This window comes from Sander vitreus, chromosome 15 (assembly GCF_031162955.1).
Source record: "Sander vitreus isolate 19-12246 chromosome 15, sanVit1, whole genome shotgun sequence".
Classification (NCBI taxonomy): Eukaryota; Metazoa; Chordata; class Actinopteri; order Perciformes; family Percidae; genus Sander; species Sander vitreus.
Window position 1 is genome coordinate 6742789 of NC_135869.1, and position 20613 is coordinate 6763401.

Here is a 20613-nt window from a genome sequence, read left to right on the forward strand (position 1 = left end):
CCTCAAACATTGTTCCTGTCAAGAGGACATTCAAATAGTCTCGCTTTTGCCAGACAGTCTGGCTTGTCCACACAGCATTCCAGGATGAGGAAAACATGCTCTAGTTTATTGGCATTTCTTTAAACCAATCACAGTCGTCTTGGGCGTGCTAGGCGCCCGACGGAGCAACGGTGCCTCTGCAAAATAGCCTCGGGAAGGAACTTGTTTTGGTGGCACATGTGCAACAGAACGTGTGCAACAGAAAACTCAGATTGGACAGATAGTCTATCTAGCTGTCTGGATTTACCCTGCAGAGATCTGAGGAGCAGTTAACAATAGTCCTCAGAAATCCACCAAAACTGGAAGTGGAGCGTCGTGGATATAGACTACATTCTAAAAGCTAATTAACCTTTGTGCAGTCCTTTTTAAAAGGTTGCTCTGATATCCTTAGAGGATAAAAATGGCTGCATCAAAAACCTGCCGTATATTCATATTATTTTCAACTTTAAATGCCAGTTTATTTACATAATGCCACTATTGTTATGAAAAAAGCCCTACAAAATTTAAAAAATTTAATCTGGTGAATGTAGTTAAAAGTACAATTTTGAAGCCAGGGCCCTTGTTTGAAAGCCTGAGTTAATAGAATGCTGTAATGGCCGTGGAATCAAACATTTTAGTTTTAATGGGGATATTTTTGTCCTGGTCTGTGTGTCTGTATTTTTTACTTATTATAGGAGCTGAGGTTGAACATTCAAAATTTAATAAAAAAATAAAAAATAAAATCTCCAACCTGTGTTAAAATGTGTGCCTTATACATTACAGGGTTATTTGGGTATTTTTAAACCTGGACTCAGCTGGTTCACAGAGATAGACATTTTATTAAAGAGTACTACTACTAGTACTACTACTACTTTTAGCGTGTATAGAGTGTGTATATTTTAATTTATTATTTATGTAAATGGCTCAATTATGTGTTTATTTCAACCAAACCAGAGTGGTGATTGTTGGAACACTGCAAATATAAACCAAGACGGATTTTGATAGTTTAATTTTTTTTCTGGCGACTTTGAATGTTTGTGAGTTTTTTTTACAATGATAAAATTACTATTTTTTTTTAGATTGAGTCTGGTGGGTTTGGCGATAGCGATTTTGCGGATGTTTCATATTTAAACAAAAAGGATCTTACTCTTTAACAAAAAGGTCGACTTCTGTAGCAATCCTTTCCAAAATGTTGTCAGACACAATAATCTGAGCCTGTCAGTGGCAAAACAAGCACTTTTTCGTGGACGTAAATTGAAGGTGCGCAACTGCTCATTGTTGTTGTGCCCATCAGTCACTCGAACACAAAAACATAGGAAAATAGGGTCCAGGTTGAAAAAATAAAAATAAAGTTACCCTAAAATTAAAAAGCCAAAAATGACCCTACTGATGCACAAGGGTTCATTTGCAGCTGACCATAAAACTCTATTTAGTATTAACTCATCCACCTTTCCAATGAGATGAGCAAGCCAACCAACCGGTTTTTAAGTGTTGTCTCTTACAACAAAGAAACATTTACAGCCCTGCATGTTTCTGCGTTTCAGCATGTTGATTTGAGATAATCGGAAAGACAGTCACAAAACCATTAAGATTTATTTGGGCACTACTGTATGTACATGTGCTGCATCTGAAGCTGTGAGCATGTATGAATCCATGGTTTTCCAGTGGTCAAAACAAGATCAACAATCATTGAAGCTGCATGGGCGCTGCCTTTTATAGTAGGTTGGGACATCCCACTGTAAGTTTGCAATTATACTGACATACTTTTTTTTTTACTTTCCCTAGGCTACCTTAACAGTCTATTCAACACTCAACCCTGTAAGCTTTTCACCTTAATTCAAATTTGTATATGTGGGTAGATACAAATGTGTCAGAGAGGCTGACGCATTTTAAATCTGTAACATGTGCATGTGCAAACTGCATGATTCGTCTGACCAATGTGCAAACCTATGTGATTATTTTCAAAGAGTGAAAAATGTAATGTTCTTAGTTTGCTCCTTTACTAGAAGAACACCCACACCCATATTTGGATATAACTTATTTTTCCTGCCTTTCTTAATTTTTATTTGCTGAGAGGTAAATAAACAAACAGCGGACACCCTCTGATTGGTATAGTTCTTATTAGTTAAGCTGAAGAAAGTGTGTGTCTGTAAGTTTGCAATTGTAATGATTTTTTTTTTTTTCCCTTTCTTTCCGTAGACACTGAAGACAACAAAGGTTATTTTTTTTCTCATCATTATAATTTGCAGATTTGGGTTGATATAAATGTTACAGAGAGGCAGAGCTGCTCTGGAAGCAGCAGTAATCTGATTAGTTGAATTAAATCACACCAAATGAGTGGTTTGGGTAAATCAACATTTCTGGGTTTTTGATTTTGTGTGTGAGTAAACGGCCACAGAGGTGTGCAGCCAAAGACAGAAGCTACCGACCCGGTCATCCAGCGATTTCTACAGGTTATTTATGTATGATGCTGTTAGATGTTGGTGGGTCAACATGACGGAGCGTTTGGTCTAGTGTTAGTTAACGTGACAGAATAACACCATGAGGTATGGATCATGTAAATGACCAAACGTGAAAATGAATACAAAATCACTCAAGTCATTCACTCATGGTTCTGTTTGCACATTGCATGCAACAATTTCTGATCTGTGTTTTGTTTGGTAACACTAATGGAAGTTGTCTCTGCTCTCTCCTTAAGCAAACACCGTAATCCTGAATCTGTTGTTAACGATGTCTCTGATCTGCAATGTGGTCCTGCCACTGGTTGTTTACTGTTACATGCGCCGCCAGTCGCAGCGAAACAGGAATCAGTGGGTGGAGGTGAGTTTGTGTTTTGAATGTGATAGTCCAAATAGGCAGCAACCTGTTTAACAGCCTCACATAAGGAGTAGGGCTGGGTATTATAATATATATATATATATATATATATATATATATATATATATATATATATATATATATATATATATATATATTATAATATTATATTATATAAATATTCAATACTAGTACTGATACCAATACCGTGACTTTAATACCAGTTCTTAAACAATACTTTTTTTCTATACCAATTTTATAAAACAAAAAGAAATTGCAACATTACACATTACGGCACAAATCTTTATTTTTCAGCTTTCTTAAGGGTTGTTTTTCTTGCCTGCCTCTACAACGTGTGACGTTAGACAGCCAATCGCAGACATGAATAGATCTCGGTAGAAGCATACTGCATGTACAGTGGAGACAGAAGCTCACAAGAAGCTGTAGGATTCTCTCTGACCAGAAGGCGTTTTCTGGCCAGGGTTTTATAACAATGTTACAGAAAGCAACAGACTAAACAAAAGCCGAGAAGTCATTCACACACAAGACTGTCTGAGACTGTCTGCATAGACCCAATAAGTCTGCTTAAACTGTTAGCCCTTGTGTTGTCCTTCGGGTCACCGGGACCCGTCCAGTTTATTTGACATTTTGTATTGGCCTGGCGTTGAGCTTCGGGGACCCCCCACCCCCTCCCACCCCGGTGACCCTCGCGTACTACGTGATGTCATTTCACATGAACCGGGGGAGTGGGGGGGACCCCGAAGCTCAACGCCAGGCCAATACAAAACGTCAAATAAACGTATAGTTACGAAAATACATTTTCCTCTAACTGGGAACACTCAGGTGTTCCAGGTTACCCTAACGAGCCCCTGCAGAGTCAGCAGAGACACAGGTGAATCACATAAACACTGCAGGGCTCGTCACAATATTGCAGCATTTTTTTATTTTATTTTTTTTCTTCAGAACTCAACCCATGGGTCGAATGAAAACTTGCCAGGAGACGAGGAGATATTTTTCAGTTATGGTTAAAAAAGATATGCTGTGTATTCGCTTTTCTAACCAGACTCACACACTTTGTTTTTCCAGAGCTTCTTACTAGGCCCTTTAGTAATGTTGTTGTTATATACTAGACTTACTTTTGCTCAACTATGCTATTTTATTCATGCTATTCTAATGGATGATTTATGGATCAGCATTTGAATGTTTTGATCCTGAAACGGGAACGTTTAGGGAGATTGATCTAGAGAGGAAACTATCTGGGGCTGTTGTTTAAACACCTTTGACACTGGGCCAGGTGAAAAACATAATCACAAACTCACATTACCAGCCATTAATTATTAAGAGACAGAAAAGGGAGTCCACAGTCCACATTTCATGTTACAATCTAAACACCTCATCGATTTAGTTCGAATTTCCTCCACGGTTGATGTTTTCTACATGTTATGGCTGGATTGGCACAAAAATTGTTACGAACATTAATGGTCCCCGTTAAAAATTGTCTGATGGATTGCCACAAATTGTTATTGCTAATTAGCAGGTGTTAGCATGCTAACATGTGACACTAAGGTGGTGAAAACGCTATTTACTGCAACCATAGACTGCAAAAATAATGGACGTAGCATCCGTGACGTCACCCATTGGTTTGTGGACTGCAGTTTTGAAGCCTCAAGTTTGGCAATATGGCCGCTGCCATGTTTTTGGGAAAACCGGGCATGATGATTTTTGACGAGAGCATTGAGCTGGAGAGCGTTGAGCTGGGGAGGTTGACGTGGCCAAGCCAGTGTTGTTTATGGTTGCACAACCCGTTCTCATTCCGAACTCATAAACTAAGGACATGTGGACAGTGGCTGTCAGCGTCTGATGCAACGAAAAAGGCGTCTTTCAGCGTTTGTAACGCACCGGGGAGAGCAGCAGTTAGATAGGATTTAGTGAGTAGTATGTAAGGGCAAATTTCCGCCTAAGGAGGATGGTTGGGGTGGTGGATGGGTCAAACATAGGACTTTCACCCAGGAGAGCAAGGGTTGCGTGTAATGGAACCGTACGCCCACCCATGACCCTTTCCTAAACCCAACCATCCCGTAGTTCCCGCGTGTCACGGAACCGTAAGCCCACCCACGACCTTTTCCTTAACATAACTGCGTCAAAAGGGACGGCAATAGTCCCGACCAAGCGTGTTTACTTAAAGCGCTAAAGGGACGGCTCTAAAGGGACGGCAATAGTCCCGACCAAGCGTGTTTACTTAAAGCGCTAAAGGAGACTTTTAGCGTTAATAAGAACGACAAAGGCACCTGACCAAGCATCCATATTTTACAAGATGGGTGTGAGAAAGTGTTGGGTTGCAATGGCATTGCAAAAGAGCCCTTCTGAAACGAGTCATCCAGTGGAGAACTACCTGCGCGTAAACTCTGACCTCCATCCTCTGGCACCATTCACCTGCATGTACGACAGTACAGAAAATCGGCAAACTTTCCCTTAAGTTACCAGCTAACGCTAGCAGGAGCTAGCTAGCTTGGTTGGCAGAACGCTGAACAAGACATATTTAGGCGACCAAATGTTCAAATTAACTTTGATAAAGTGAAAACCCACAGTGAGAGGGTCAAAGTTTAAGATGAAAACATGGACAACACCCAAAAACAAGTTTAATTTTAATTAATGTACACAGTGCCATGGTTAGCATCGCTAAGTCTCTGTCCTAATTGACAGGTTGGCATGTTGCCACTCCCTAAAGCATTCCCTGCTTTATCGTCTTCTTTTAAAATAAATGAGATCATAATTTACAAAATGAACATCCCGCTGTATTGAAGAAGACTTGAAACTAGCGATTGAGACCATAAACTCCTCATGAAAATGTTTTTTGAGCTAATAAATCAAGTGCGAAGTAGGGTGATTTTCTGTGACTGGACTGTGCTGTGACTACTTTTGCTACAAGTGGAGTCGCCCCCTGCTGGAAATTAGATAGAATGCAGGTTTAAGGCACTTCCGCATTGACTTCAATTTCAGACCCGGAACTCCGTTCAGTATTTTTACATTCTATGGCTGCTACACAGCACTGTGGCAATGTTAGGATGCTGATGTTAGCATTTCACTCAAAACACAAGTCCAGACTCACAGAACTGCTAACATGTCTGTAGATTGTTTTGTCTTGTTAATAAACAGACACTTATCTCTCTCTCTCTTTGTCAGTCTCTCTTTGTCTCACAGCCCCCTGAGTATCACTCCGTCCTCACACATTCAACTGGGAATTCTGCTGCTGCTGAAGAGAGAACGCAGCTTTAAGGGCCCTGCTCACAACATCGCCTCTGTACATTTTTAATGCAGCGCAGCTATGAAATGTAACAATGCAGCTGGATCCCAGGAGCATTAGCTCTATCATCCCTATCAGACAGTTTGTTTTTGTTGTGCTTCAGTTTGATAGACAGGTCATTAGAACGGTGTCACAGCTACAGCAAAGTTGGCGGCACTCTCACAGGTGTGTACGGATGTTTGTTGGCAGCAACACCAGCCGGGGAACCTAATACCACTGGAGTTACGCGTTTGTGTTTGATGCTTGAAAAAAAATACACAGGCAACAATGTCATTTTCAAACCGGGACAGCTAAAACCTGACTGGCCCATTGGAGTTTGTAGCTTTTTGCTAGTACGTTTCCAAAAGTGGGTTGGAAATGTTGCCAGGTTTAGTTTCGCAGAAGATAAAGTTCTCTGGGCATTAGATAAATTCAATTCAATTTTATTTATAGTGTCAAATCATAACAGGAATTATCTCAGGACACTTTACAGATAGAGTAGGTCTAGACCACACTCTATAATTTACAAGGACCCAACAATTCCAGTGATTCCCCCAAGAGCATGCATGAATGCCAGGCTCTTGGTAGGCAGTGTCTGATGGTGCCGGTTGGGGGTGTGATGAACAGTGGCAATAATAGTCACAATAAAGTTCTCTGGGCATCAGATCCCAAAAAAAGCACTGGAATATTTTGGTAACTCAGTATTTTTTGTGCATTGTATGTATTGAGTTTCATTGTGATGTAGGTAAAGTTGAAATGCTAGTCATGTTCCAAAGAATAAGAATAATGATAATATAATAATGTTGTACTTACAGTTCTACAGAAGCCCTGAAAGGCAAGATGGAACAAAAAGTTTTGTTGGGGCATCGTCGGCCAAAACTTAAGTTTAAGTCCTACAGCTTGGATTTTGTGGGTTTGTTGGGTTAAACAGTGTATATGCATATGGCTAATTAATATTCACTCGCATGTAATCCGATGATGTCACTAACGTTATTAACAGTGATAAACAGTAAGACTACATATGAGACAACTTTTTTTCAGCTGCCTAGATGATCTAAAGCCAGGCACGGAGCGTTTTAAACAGAGGGTGAATACAGGTATATTCAGACAGAATATTACAGTAGTAATGTTTTTTTTAACAGTAAAACATGTAAAAATGTTCTAGTAGAAACTCAAAAAACATGTATGAACCTGAAAATGGGCATGATATGGGACCTTTAAAGCTTTAGTGCGTAACGTTTTGATATTAATGAACGTCCATTATATTCAAGCCATTGCCAAATGTTTTGCTACAAAGCTAATTTAGACTATCAGCTCCACACAACTCTCTCTGTATTTCTCAGTATGGCTATGTTCAGAAGATTGTGTCGTCCGGTGACTTTCCCCCGCAGAAACTTGAGCAGGGATGCACTGAATCCAGGATTCGGCTTCGGATTCTGCCAAATATTGGGATTTTTGACGGGGTTCGGTTTCTGCCGAACCTTAGAATTTTTTTCCACCGAACCCTACGCTTGCACTACATGTCCTACGCTGGTCGACGTAATGACGCCGCCGTTGATTACGGTAAGGTGTTTACGTAGGTGGACCGTTCAATGCAGTAGGCTGTAAGAAAGTGAAAATGGAACTTGTGAGCATAAAACGTGTTTGGCAGTACTTTCACTCAAAAGAAGGCGATTCAAGTCGAGCTACATGTTCAATTTGCAATGCCGATTTTCTCGTGGTGGCAAGGACACTAAACACTACACAACATTGCCGCTGTTAAAAAATGTGCATATGAAACATCCAAAAGAATAAGAGTTGTGCATGAAGGAATCTACAGACAGCAGCCAAAATTAAAGCTTAGATCGGGCCCAAAAAATCAAGCCCGACCCTACCCGACCCCGTGCACGTTGTGTCTGAGCCCGGCCCGGCCCGACACATTAACTGTAATTATGAGCCTGATTTAAACCTGACAATTTTTTTATACTTGGGTCGTTATAACTGACATTTTCAACTACAATTCTGAGTTGTTTGAACTATTTAGAATTATCTTAATGAATAATGCAACAAAACTCAATGCATTTCTCTGTGAGGGCTTGCCTTGCCCTCAGGGGTATGCTTGTAAAAGTAACAAAAGAGGACATTGAAGGCTGACTTTAATCTTTTCTGCCATGGCACGCATGCTTCATGTACTTACTTGCTACGTACTTACTACTTAATGCACTCGACAAAGCCAACACATACTGTATGTTGTCACTGCCCACAACTTTGAGCTTTAAAATGGTTCCATACCTCTGACTTTCCTCCAAACTTGCTCAAAGTTAATTCTTCTAGCTGTTTTTCTTTTTTTCTTTACATCTTCAAGCTCCATGTTGCACTTAAGCTACACAATACAGCACTGCAGGCCCGGAGTGATGCGTGCAAGTGGAGGAGACGCTGCGCATGACACATGTTGCATTTTGTAACCTAACTTGTGCAACTTTGTACACAAAGTTGCACAAGTAAAGTTGCACATGTAACTTTGTTACTTAGGCCTAAAAATATACGCAATAGACCCTTTGCAAACACGTGACCACGACCACGTGACGACGCCATGATGGACGGTGAAATCACCGGCAATAACAAGCTAAATAGTGTAGTAGATGAGCGGAAAGTTTCATAGTTTCAATCAGTTTGAAATACATAACACTAAATAAACTGTATTTATGGCTTTATGACTTCTTCTATTGAACAAGAAGTTGTCGTGCCGTTATCGGTCAAGGTAGGGCATCTGGTAGGTGCTCACAAAGAGCAGTATTTGGAGAAGTTGGAGATAGCAGGATTGGATACCGACCCTTAATTCTTCCTCCCTCCGTTTTCACGGACCTCATTAAATCGCGAGTCTGCCCGACTTCAGTCCACATGATCTGTACCACTATTTGGTAAACTGGGTATCCCCATACTGGTGCTGATCTCAAAGCTTTTAAAAGTCTGGATGCTTACCAGTTCTTTGTAGCTGGCTGGGTTACAGGTACGCGATGCTACGCTAACGGCGGGGGGACGTCTCATAATGAAAAGATAAGACCTCAATCTAGGGTTTATTTTGTATTAACATCTATTCTTTACTTAAGTAAAGATTTATATAACACGTAGCCCATGTTTTTAGAGGACATGGTCGGTCGTGGCTATCCACATACCGTTGTTCACTGGGTATGCCAATGCAACTTTCTAATGGATGCCTGAACACATCCCAACTCTGGGAAGTGCAGTCATTAATTATCTATCACACGTTAATCCATGCAGTAAATCACGGAGTGTCTATGATCAGTAGTAACCACACATAATTGTAACATCTAGCCATCTTCTTATCTGTGATTATATTCGCTGTGTAGCCTATGTTAAGATTTGACCGGTGGATATTACGACGCGATGGGCAGCAGCTAGCGAGCGGTCCAAAGCTAGCTGCAGCTAGCTCGTCAGCTAGCCGGGTAGGAGCTCCGCAGACCCGCATTTAACTAGTTTTTTTGGCCTTTTTGAAGCTAGTTTCCGTGACATGTCATCTTTAATTTAACCAATATTGTTGGTATGTTTAAGTTAAATGATCAAGGGAACAGTTTTCTTTTTTGGATATGTAGCTAGCTAAGTCAGTGAATAACCAATGTTAGTTATGTGGGTCATCATCGGGTTGGACCTGTTAGCAGGAACAGCTGGTTAGCACGGCAGCTAGCTAGCTGGTTGAGGATAATTTTATTTATCACTCATTTAAAACAGAAAGGCAATACATACACATGCGTGTGTTGGTGAGGATTACTCTGCAGATTGTGAATGTGAGAACACAAACACGAACGAAAACGTACGCGTTTAGCTTGCCGTCCATCTACAGCATAGCTCTTCCGCCGTCCGTCATGGAGTTCATAATGCAAAGGGTCTATATAATATTTCTGATTATGGCATAGCTTTCTCCCCACCCAATTAGGCTAATAAAGTAATGATTAAAAAAACACAAATGCTTGATCAAGGGCCCGGCCCGGCCCGAGGATAGTATCGGGAAATATCAACCCGACCCGTGGGGAAGTTTGCGCTCAGGCAGAGAATCTAAACTCTAGCCAAAATGCAGAAACTTCTGGTAAATAAAATGAAAAATACACTGCTGTGGACGTTGTTTACTTCATTAATGTGTTTACTGTGTTAATGGACTGAGGATGGTAGTAGGATTCGGTATTCGGTTTCGGATTCGGCAGAATCTTAACCAGTGGATTCGGTATTCGGCCGAACACCAAAAATCTGGATTCGGTGCATCCCTAAACTCGAGTGAAGATAATTACCTCTTCTGAAGAGTCCATCATGTTTTTTTTTAAACCTCTGTGTCCTCCTCGGCTACTAGCAACTGTGTGGGGGGGTGGGTGCACGGTCATGGAAGGTTTGTATCATGTGGACGTGCCGACAGTGTTAATGCCATTACTTAGAATTTCTCATGGGGGATACAGAAACTACTCACTATAGCTTTAATATACATAGTGTTGAAAATGTATGTACAGGCTGAAGTATGAGAAAGTGGAGGAGGCACAGCTGCCCAGGAGGCAGCAAAGATCTTATTGGTTTAGATGAATCTCAGTGGCTGGAGCCTCTAGGTAAAATCTGATTTTACATTTTGGCAGCATATTTCCAAACCAAATAGTGTGCTCCATCATGTTGTGAATAATAAAAGCTATGCCTGATCTCTGAATGTATTATTTAACTCTTGTGGTATTTTTTCTTTTCTTTTTTTTAAATGTATGTATTTTGTCAAAATTAAGAAAATGCTGTCTTACTTGTGGTTATAAGTTTTGTGTGTAGAATTATTATGTCATTATAGCTTCAAAATATTATGATAGCATACATTTTGCTTTGTAGAAAAATGAGACAGGAAAAAGACATTCCACACAGCTTTAAATATGTGTATAAAGCATGACATCTCTCAACAAGTAAAGTCATTCTAATCGCATACTGCTTGTTTGGTGGTCATACATTGGTGGTCATAAATTTACATTTCATGTCATTTGATCAATTGGGGATGTAAAAATAATAACTGGTGCAGCTTTAAGGGACTCCTCTAAACGCATTTATCCTAGGATTGGTGAACTGCATTTCTTAGTATGGCTATGTTTACTAAATGGTATCGTCCGGCGACATTCACACACAGAAACTCAAGTGAGATTTCCTCTTCTGAAGAGTTCATCATGTTTTTTTAATCCTCCTTGGCTACTAGCAACTGTGTGGAGGAGGGGTGGGGGTGGTGTGCGATCACCTAAGGCTTGGATCATTTGGATGCGCCGACTGTTTTGTTGTCATTACTCAAAATTTCTCATTGGGACAGAAACTACCCACTATAGCTTTAACGTCCTAAGAGTAGTACTCGTTCAGCAAAATAATATATATTATTGTGTTGAAATCTTTGATGCATTCATTTGTTCATCACTTTCATGTTGCAGCTGGTAAATGCAGAGTTCATGCTGGTTAGTTTAATTTATAAAAATACAAAATCAGTTATTAGCTAGTCTCGCTTTGCCAGACCTTCCTCCACAGTGCTGTGGAGGAGGGTCTGGCTAATTCACACACCATTCTGGGAGGGGAGAAAAACGTGCTCTGGTTTATTGGCATATACATAAAACCTGTTCTAGTGAACTTTTGTAGACCGTGTCACAATAAGAAAGAAAACAACATTCTAACCCAATTTCGCTGCCTATTTATAACGAATGAACGAAACCTCACTGCTTTTATAACAGTAAATGTTACTGTCAAGTAAACAAACTCAACTTAAATGTACAATATGTAACTTTCTGCCGCTAGGGGTCTCTCAACCAAAACAATGAATTGTAAACACTAACTTTTGATGAGGTTGGGAAGTTGCATGGAATTATGGGAGTTGTAGTTTTTATTGTTGAACACCATCGCTGGTTAGAATGCATTCAAGTTTATTCACGTTACGTTTAGTAACGTTTATTAATGTAATTCTAATAAAATGGCTGCATTTTCCCCAACATAATTACGTTTTTCTTGATTCAATCTGTATTGGTAGCTGACCAGTTAGCTAGTGAGCCAGCAAGCTAACATTAGCCAGTAGCTAAAACCACACTATCACAATATATTTCACGTCAATTTCACCTTTTGGTGGTTTCAACACCGGGCGGATGGGGTTTGTTGTAACGCTAGATAGCTACTCAACAAGGCTGAGAAGTGTTGCCAACTTAGCGACTTTGTCGCTAGATTTAGCGACTTTTCAGACCACCCTTAGCTTACTTTTTTTCACAAAAGCGACTAGCGACAAATCTGGCGACCTCTGTAGAAAAGTCGCCAGTATTGTCCAGCGAGCAAATGATTGCGTAATGACTACACAAATATGCAAATGAGCATATGACGTCATCTAGCTACTTTTAGCAACTTTTGGAGCTGGTGCTAGCTACTTTCATTGGAAAAGAGTTGGCAATAGAGAGTGACAATGTTTCAGGACTCCCACGGGTCACGTGATTCCCGCGGGAGTTCCGCGGTACGAGAGTCAATTTCACTGTCGGTAACGTGTTCGGGACGGATAAAGCATAGAAATTAACGGGAGAGATTAAATAAAAAAAATGATGCTGCAATGCGGTGAGTGCGCCCAAAGATTGCGAGGCATTTCGTTTTAGAATAGAGAACCACTTACAACTCACAATACGTTTGTTGATTGGGAATACCGTGACCCGAAAAATTCTCACCACCTAACCCTAACCCACCCAGCAGTGAGAGACAAACGGCTCTGCTGTCTTCAGCGTAGCAGAGCAGAGGAGCTGCTCTCGCTCCCTCGGGCCATTGCTGCAGCTGTGTGCGCATGCGCATACACACACACACACACACACACACACACACACACACACACAGAGTCTGATAACTCTGATGTGACGGGAGTATTTTTGTGGGCTCGGGATGGGATGGGAGCGACAATTGATTCCCGTGTCACCCTCTAGTTGGCAACACTGCGGGTGTGGGTGGGGATTGCCGGGGGAATCTCCGGGACGGCGAGGACGTTTGATGGCCGTTGTGCAGCAGTAGAACATCTCCAAGCTGCCTGAAATGATCTCCCCCCTTTCTGTAATCTTAACTATTCGTTTTGGTGCTTAACCCACCTTTTGTCGGGTTGATTTAGCTAACTGTAAAGACAGTTAAACGCAAAGGGGGGAGAAATTTGGCAGGGAGGAGATTTTCGGCGCAAACACCAGTAGCGCTAACGTAGATGTAACTAAGCCTATATAGGCTACATAACCTTATCCGTCCTCATATCACTAACGTCACCCATCTTGGGCATGCTCTACATCCCAGCAGATTATTTGTGTCACATTAATTTTTTTTGAAAACGGCAGTTTTCTTTACAACATTGGTGATGCGGAGCATTTTAGTAAAGCCACTGTAGCGCCATCGGAAGAGTGTGACTCGCTCTGAAACGTGTTTTAAACGTTTTTGTAGTGTTCCCTGGACACAAACCATTAAGAGCCATTTAAAAAAAGGAGTTCCACAGTATTGCAGGTGAATGATTTAAACCCTTTGAAATAAAAGATTATGAATTATAATTCTGTTAATGATGGTGCTGCAGCCTCAGAATGGGATTAGTAGGCGTAGTACTTTTTTGCCCGCAGTATTGCACCTAAATGAAATAGATTATAGGTTCAATACCATTTCACCAGTAATATTAGGCTATATTTATTAAATATAGGGCTGTTAAACAATTACATTTTCTTAATCGCATGTTTTATCACATGATTAAAATTCTGAAAAATAAAAAACTGTTTTTAAGTACATATTAACAATGGAAAGCCATTCTTACCAGTGTATCTTGATTGGGAATCAAATGAATGCAAATAAAGTGACCTTATGAACTTGATTTTAATCTCAATCTCAGGTTAAATCAACTCAGAGTTCAGGGTTAGACTCAGAGTTTGTTAAACCTCCTTCCTGAAACGGGGCCCTGGTGAACTCATTCGTGGGTTAGCCCATTGCTGCTTTTATCAGTGGTCAAAACAATCATACTACTAATAACTTTATGAGCGTGTTGAACAATGTTGTAACCCTATGTTATCCACCAAGCATTAGCATTAACGTTAGCTACTTGTCAACCAGCACATTGTACTAACTAAGCTGGATCAATATTGATATGTATCAATAAATAAGATCTCTTCTGTATTACTGTGTTGCAAAGTGGCATGTAATCACAAAATGATGCCTTGTGGCAGAAAAAGAAGTGTTACGGTTACGAGTATTTTTTTTCTGTGACATTGTATGATTTACAATTACTCTGGAACGTATCATCTGGGTGCCAGTGTTCTGATGGAAGTTACGAGTAACTAGAGGTTGAAAGGTTATATGACGCCACTGACAGGCGACTGAATGAATAGTGTAACTACACAACTCAAAAAAATATATAACATAGGTATGGTCATTTTTAGACATTTTAATGCAGAAATGTTACATATTGTACCTTTAATAGAAGTCCAGGTTTTTTTTAAGTTTATTTTGAACATGTTAAAAAAGTAAAAGATAAATAAGAACATGTACATTTCAGTACAAATCCTTAGCAAAAATCTTTTAAAATGATTGTTAATGATTCAAAAAAGGATTTCCATGTTCGAAAAGGTCCTACCCCCTTTTTCTACTTTAGTTACAGTATATACAAACAATTTAAATCTTCACTTATTTATACATGTATTTATCAGTGGTATGTAATCAAACACATACATGCATATATAACTAATTACAGGCACATATACACATGCATACATGTTTTCCCCAAGCTATCACTCACCGGTGTCCATGTTTCATCTGTCAGTTAAATCAAATGGAATAATAATCCATCTAAACTAGACATATATATATATCTATATATATATCTCATATATATATATATATATATATATATCTCATATATATATATATCTCTCATATATATATATATATATATATATATATATATATATATATATATATATATATATATCATATATATATATATCTCATATATATATATCTCTATATATATATATATCTCTATCTCTATATATATATATATCTCTATCTCTATATATATATATCTCTATATATATATATCTCTATATATATATATATCTATATCTCTATATATATATATATATATCTATATACGATATATATATCTATATATATATATATCTATATATATAGATATATATATCATATCTATATATATCATATATATATATATATATCATATATATATGATTATATATATATATGTATATATATATATATATATATCCCCAAGAACAATACAGTCAGTACACAATACACTCACCTCGAGTCCTTCTTGTACCTGTTCAATATATGGATTTGAAAAAGTCTCTAGAAGTTGCTCATTGTTGTACATGATTTCATCTCTTCACTGCAACTGTTCCATAAATTAACTTCTTTGGTTGTGATACAGTGATATTTAGCTTTTGTTCGAAACAACCCTTGGATACTGTCAGATAGCTGTTGATAGTTTACTTTGTACAGGATTTTCAAAGTCAACAAGATCTTAAAATTGTAAATGCTTTTAGTTTGATGAAGAGTGGGTTAGTTGGTGCTCTATAAGTGGTTTTATTTACAATTTGTATGGCAGTATGAAGGAACAGTACAAGGTGTATAATGAACGTTGATTTGATAGGTATTTGGTTTTATACAGTAATGTATACAGTATTACAATTGATTTGGATATTTTGGCCTTAATATAATTTATATGTGGCTTCAAACATAATCTTTCATAGATTTTTGCTCCCAAAAATTTGAGTTCTTTCACTCTATTTCAATGTCATTTATCATAAGATTACTTATTACCTAAGATTACTTAAGTTCAGTGTTAGTGTATTTGCATCAAACCAGCTCTTCATCTTTTTTAAATCCTTTTTCACTTTATCCAAGAGTTGTTCCAGATGTTCCCCAGAACAGAGTGACAGTGTTCTTGGTATAGTTTAATAAAGAACACTTGTATTAGGCGAGTTTAAATGGAACTTATTGGCATCACTTTTTGGTCCAGATTCCAGTGGAGGCTCAATTCAATGGAAATGTGTATTTTTCCCTCTAGTTCATCCTGCCACATCATCAGTACATTAACGGGCATTTAGGTTTTTTTTCCCCATCTGGTAATGTTGGAAAACAGTGCTACAGTTTACTCCGGGACATAAAATATTGCGGTTGTGGCTCTCTTTTCTCTCTCTCTCTCTCTCTTTCTTCTATTCCTGAGCCAGGCAAGCTGTCGGTCCCGCTGCCACCAGAACTCTCCAGAGAGGAGCTGGTGGAGCTGCTCCAGTCAGATGTGTTTTTCAATCAGAATGCAAAGAACTGAGCTGTATGTGTTCTTGGGGTGAAGTTTCTTGCTTGTTGTCCTTGGCAGAATTGAACTCGTAAGGTTAAAAGCACAGAATAATGTTGACAGTTTGAAAGTTTGTTCTTGCTGGTATTGGGGGGGGCACCACAGAGGTCGCATGCAGGGCTTCACTTTATAGATTGTTATTAACAAGCTCCAAACACACCGATTCATAGGCTACTTCAAAAGATACCGTTACAATAAGACAAACAAGAACGAGAGGAGCCGGTTTATATATATATATATATATATATATATATATATGTATGTATGAATAAATTAATTGCAGGAACGTCTGTCTGTTATGCGCATAAATCTCGAACTGTTAGTCCGATGGATTTTAAACTTGACAGGTGTCTTGCTACGGGCACGAGTAAGTATTGTTTGGATTAGAAATGCAAAAGATATTGTTAAATATATATCGATAAAAGAAGCACACATTGGCTTTTGCCGCTCTAGCCACTGGCTACTTCCCCTCTCACACTGCACACTGACTGAGCACAGAGCAGGACCAGAGACAGAGAGGGTCAAAGAAAGCAGCGGAGCTTTGGCAGCTAAAATGTGAAATACACCTCAGACGCACAAAAATGTGCAAAGTAGCACTACTTTGGACTGTCTTTGACTTTGAATAAACAAACAACAATTCTCGAATTTAAGGGCGTTTCAGAATCCCACACATGCATTTGCCAACTCTATATAGTATTAAGTTAAATTAAAATTAGAATATTACTTAAACCAATACAAAACAGGATTTTTAGAAATGTTGGCCAACTGAAAAGTATGAACATGAAAAGTATGAGCATGTACAGCACTCAATACTTAGTTGGGGCTCTTTTTGCCCGAATTACTGAAGCAATACGGCGTGGCATGGAGTCGATCAGTCTGTGGCACTGCTCAGGTGTTATGAGAGCCCAGGTTGCTCTGATAGTGGCCTTCAGCTCTTCTGCATTGTTGGGTCTGGCGTATCGCATCATCCTCTTCACAATACCCCATAGATTTTCTATAGGGTTAAGGTCAGGCGAGTTTGCTGGCCAATTAAGAACAGGGATACCATGGTCCTTAAACCAGGTACTGGTAGCTTTGGCACTGTGTGCAGGTGCCAAGTCCTGTTGGAAAATGAAATCTGCATCTCCATAAAGTTGGTCAGCAGCAGGAAGCATGAAGTGCTCTAAAACTTCCTGGTAGACGGCTGCGTTGACCCTGGACCTCAGAAAACACAGTGGACCAACACCAGCAGATGACATGGCACCCCAAACCATCACTGACTGTGGAAACTTTACACTGGACTTCAAGCAACGTGGCTTCTGTGCCTCTCCTCTCTTCCTCCAGACTCTGGGACCTTGATTTCCAAAGGAAATGCAACATTTACTTTCATCAGAGAACATAACTTTGGACCACTCAGCAGCAGTCCAGTCCTTTTTGTCTTTAGCCCAGGCGAGACGCTTCTGACGCTGTGTCTTGTTCAGGAGTGGCTTGATACAAGGAATGGGACAGCTGAAACCCATGTCTTTCATACGTCTGTGCGTGATGGTTCTTGAAGCACTGACTCCAGCTGTAGTCCACTCTTTGTGAATCTCCCTCCCATTTTTGAATGGGCTTTGTTTCACAATCCTCTCCAGGGTGCGGTTATTCCTATTGCTTGTACACTTTTTTCTAGCACATCTTTTTCTTCCCTTCGCCTCTCTATTAATGTGCTTAGACACAGCGCTCTTTTGGACAGCTGTCAAGTCAGCAGTCTTCCCCATGATTGTGGAGCCTACAGAACTAGACTGAGAGACCATTTAAAGGCCTTTGCAGGTGTTTTGAGTTAATCAGCTGATTAGAGTGTGGCACCAGGTGTCTTCAATATTGAACCTTTTCACAATATTCTAATTTTCTGAGATACTGAATTTGGGGTTTTCATTAGTTGTCAGTTCTAATCATCAAAAGTAAAAGAAATAAACACTTGAAATGTATCAGTCTGTGTGGACTGAATGTATACATTATACATGAAATAAATCAACTTTTTCATGATATTCTAATTATATGACCAGCACCTGTGTGTGTGTGTGTGTGTGTATATATATATATATATATATATATATATATATAACCGGCTCCTCTCGTTAATGATCTTGTTTGTCTTATTGTACTATGAGGAGCTAAACCATGTGGTATCTTTTGAAGTAGCCTACACAAAAATGAATCGGTGTGTTTGGAGCTTGTTAATAACAATCTATAAAGTGAAGCCCTGCATGCGACCTCTGTGGTGCCCCCCCCCCCCCAATACCAGCAAGAACAAACTTTCAAACTGTCAACATTATTCTGTGCTTTTAACCTTACGAGTTCAATTCTGCCAAGGACAACAAGCAAGAAACTTCACCCCAAGAACACATACAGCTCAGTTCTTCGCAATCTGATTGAAAAACACATCTGACTGGAGCAGCTCCACCAGCTCCTCTTTGGAGAGTTCTGGTGGCAGCAGGACCGATGGCTTGCCTGGCTCAGGAATAGGAGGAAGAGACAAAGAGAAGAAAAAGAGAGCCACAACCACAATATGGCACAACATATATATATATATATAATATATATATAAACTGGAGCTCATCAAACAATGGCTGGATCCAGGGGGCGGGACCAAAGGGGCATCAGTCAGCCTAAATCTGATAAACCCCTAAAGTGCCTTTGTTCAAAATGAAAAACATCGGAGACGAGTCAGCCCTATGTTTTGTCAGTTGTTCTTTGCCCCTTTCTTCTTTTTTTTTTTTTTTTTAATCCATGTCTATTTTTAATCTTTTTCTGACCTTGCTTGTAGAGTCCCCTGCTGGCGACCCAGAGTACCTCATTGCTGAAATCAAGCTACGAGTGGTGAGACATACAAGACACACACGTACATAAACACACTCGTGTGTCTCCTCCTTTCATCCCTTCAATCCTGTCAGGGAAATATGACTTGGGAGCAGCATATAAACAGTAAAAGGCCTAAAACCAATAACACATAATAGAACAAAAAGAAATGCAACCAAATTGCAACTGTTGTGATTTCAAGTTTCTTATACAATTTGGAATTATTATTCCAATTTAATTATTAAGCTATCGTTTTATTAATCTGATCATTTATACTCTTTTCAGGCTTGAGAAAATGTAGCCCATTTACTGTGCTCCAGTAAGAGATCTTACTCTACTTCAAATCATTCCATACTTTTAAAACCACCAGGATTCCTACATACTTTTAGCCTGGGAAAACCCTGACGAACTTCCGGCAAATTTGAGATTTGCTCTGCAAGTCAGTCTGGCCAAGAGCCAATTCCAATTTCTCCAAATCGATGCACCAATCACAACCGTTGAGGCGGGCTTTGCAGGATGACGATAGCGCAGCGACAGCAAGCAGCTTTTTGTTTACATTCAACATGACGGCCACCAAAGCGCAGCAAGCTGTTGATGCCGCTCTAGCTGCTACGTCACCCAGATCGTTGGTCTGATTGGTTGAAGGACTATCCAATTGCGTCCAGAGGCATTTGAGCGGCGTCCGTTGGTGAAGCCTCTTTGGAAATGGGCTGTGAATGAAGCCTGCCCAGACCGACTCTCAGTTACAACTGAGAAGGGTCCGTTTAACAGATCTGGCCCAGGAAATTATGGAGGCTCCGGGCCCAATCCAGTACAGAACTGATCCCGATCTGGCCCACCTTTAGGCCAAACAGGGGTCTAGTGAAATGCATTATCTACGTGCCCCTCCCGCATCTACAGCTATTCATTCTAGTATAATGACTATAAAAACATTGGCCCAGTGCTGCTGAAGGATACTGGCCCAGGTCCGATTCACAGATCCTGCCCAGATCTTATAAAAGCTCGGGGCCGCATGGTTTTTGCTATCTGGGTACTCACTGAAGCTTTAAATGTCAAATTGCAATAATTTAGGATGAAGTCTTCCCATCGCCAATCCCTCACTCTTCCATCTGGACATCTTCCATCCTTTCATCATCCACCAGGAGGACAGTGTGGCCCAGTACAACAGCAGCACTCAGGTACAACGCACACGCACACACACACACACACACACACAGTATATACTAGAGATGGTCTGATACCATTTTTTTTTTGCTTCCTGATTCCGATACCTGAACTTGGGTATCACCCGATGCCGATTACTGATCTGATACCAGTGAGTCACATA

At 39.8% G+C, this 20613-nt stretch overlaps 1 protein-coding gene across 5 annotated transcripts in view; it reads left to right on the plus strand.

Moving 5' to 3' along the window:
* Positions 1–1617: 1617 nt before the first annotated feature.
* pih1d1 (PIH1 domain containing 1) overlaps positions 1618–20613 on the plus strand; it is a 45456-nt gene continuing 26460 nt past the window's right edge. For 4 of the 5 annotated variants that reach the window (XM_078269570.1, XM_078269572.1, XM_078269574.1 and 1 more), the window contains exons 1-5: positions 1809–1836; positions 2218–2235; positions 2717–2838; positions 19255–19307; positions 20358–20464. In XM_078269570.1, the coding sequence (XP_078125696.1) occupies positions 2749–2838; positions 19255–19307; positions 20358–20464 (250 nt within the window). In that variant the 5' untranslated portion in view covers positions 1809–1836; positions 2218–2235; positions 2717–2748. Of the gene's footprint in view, positions 1757–1808; positions 1837–2217; positions 2236–2716; positions 2839–19254; positions 19308–20357; positions 20465–20613 lie in introns of those variants that run through there. The other variant, XM_078269571.1, reaches the window with a different exon arrangement.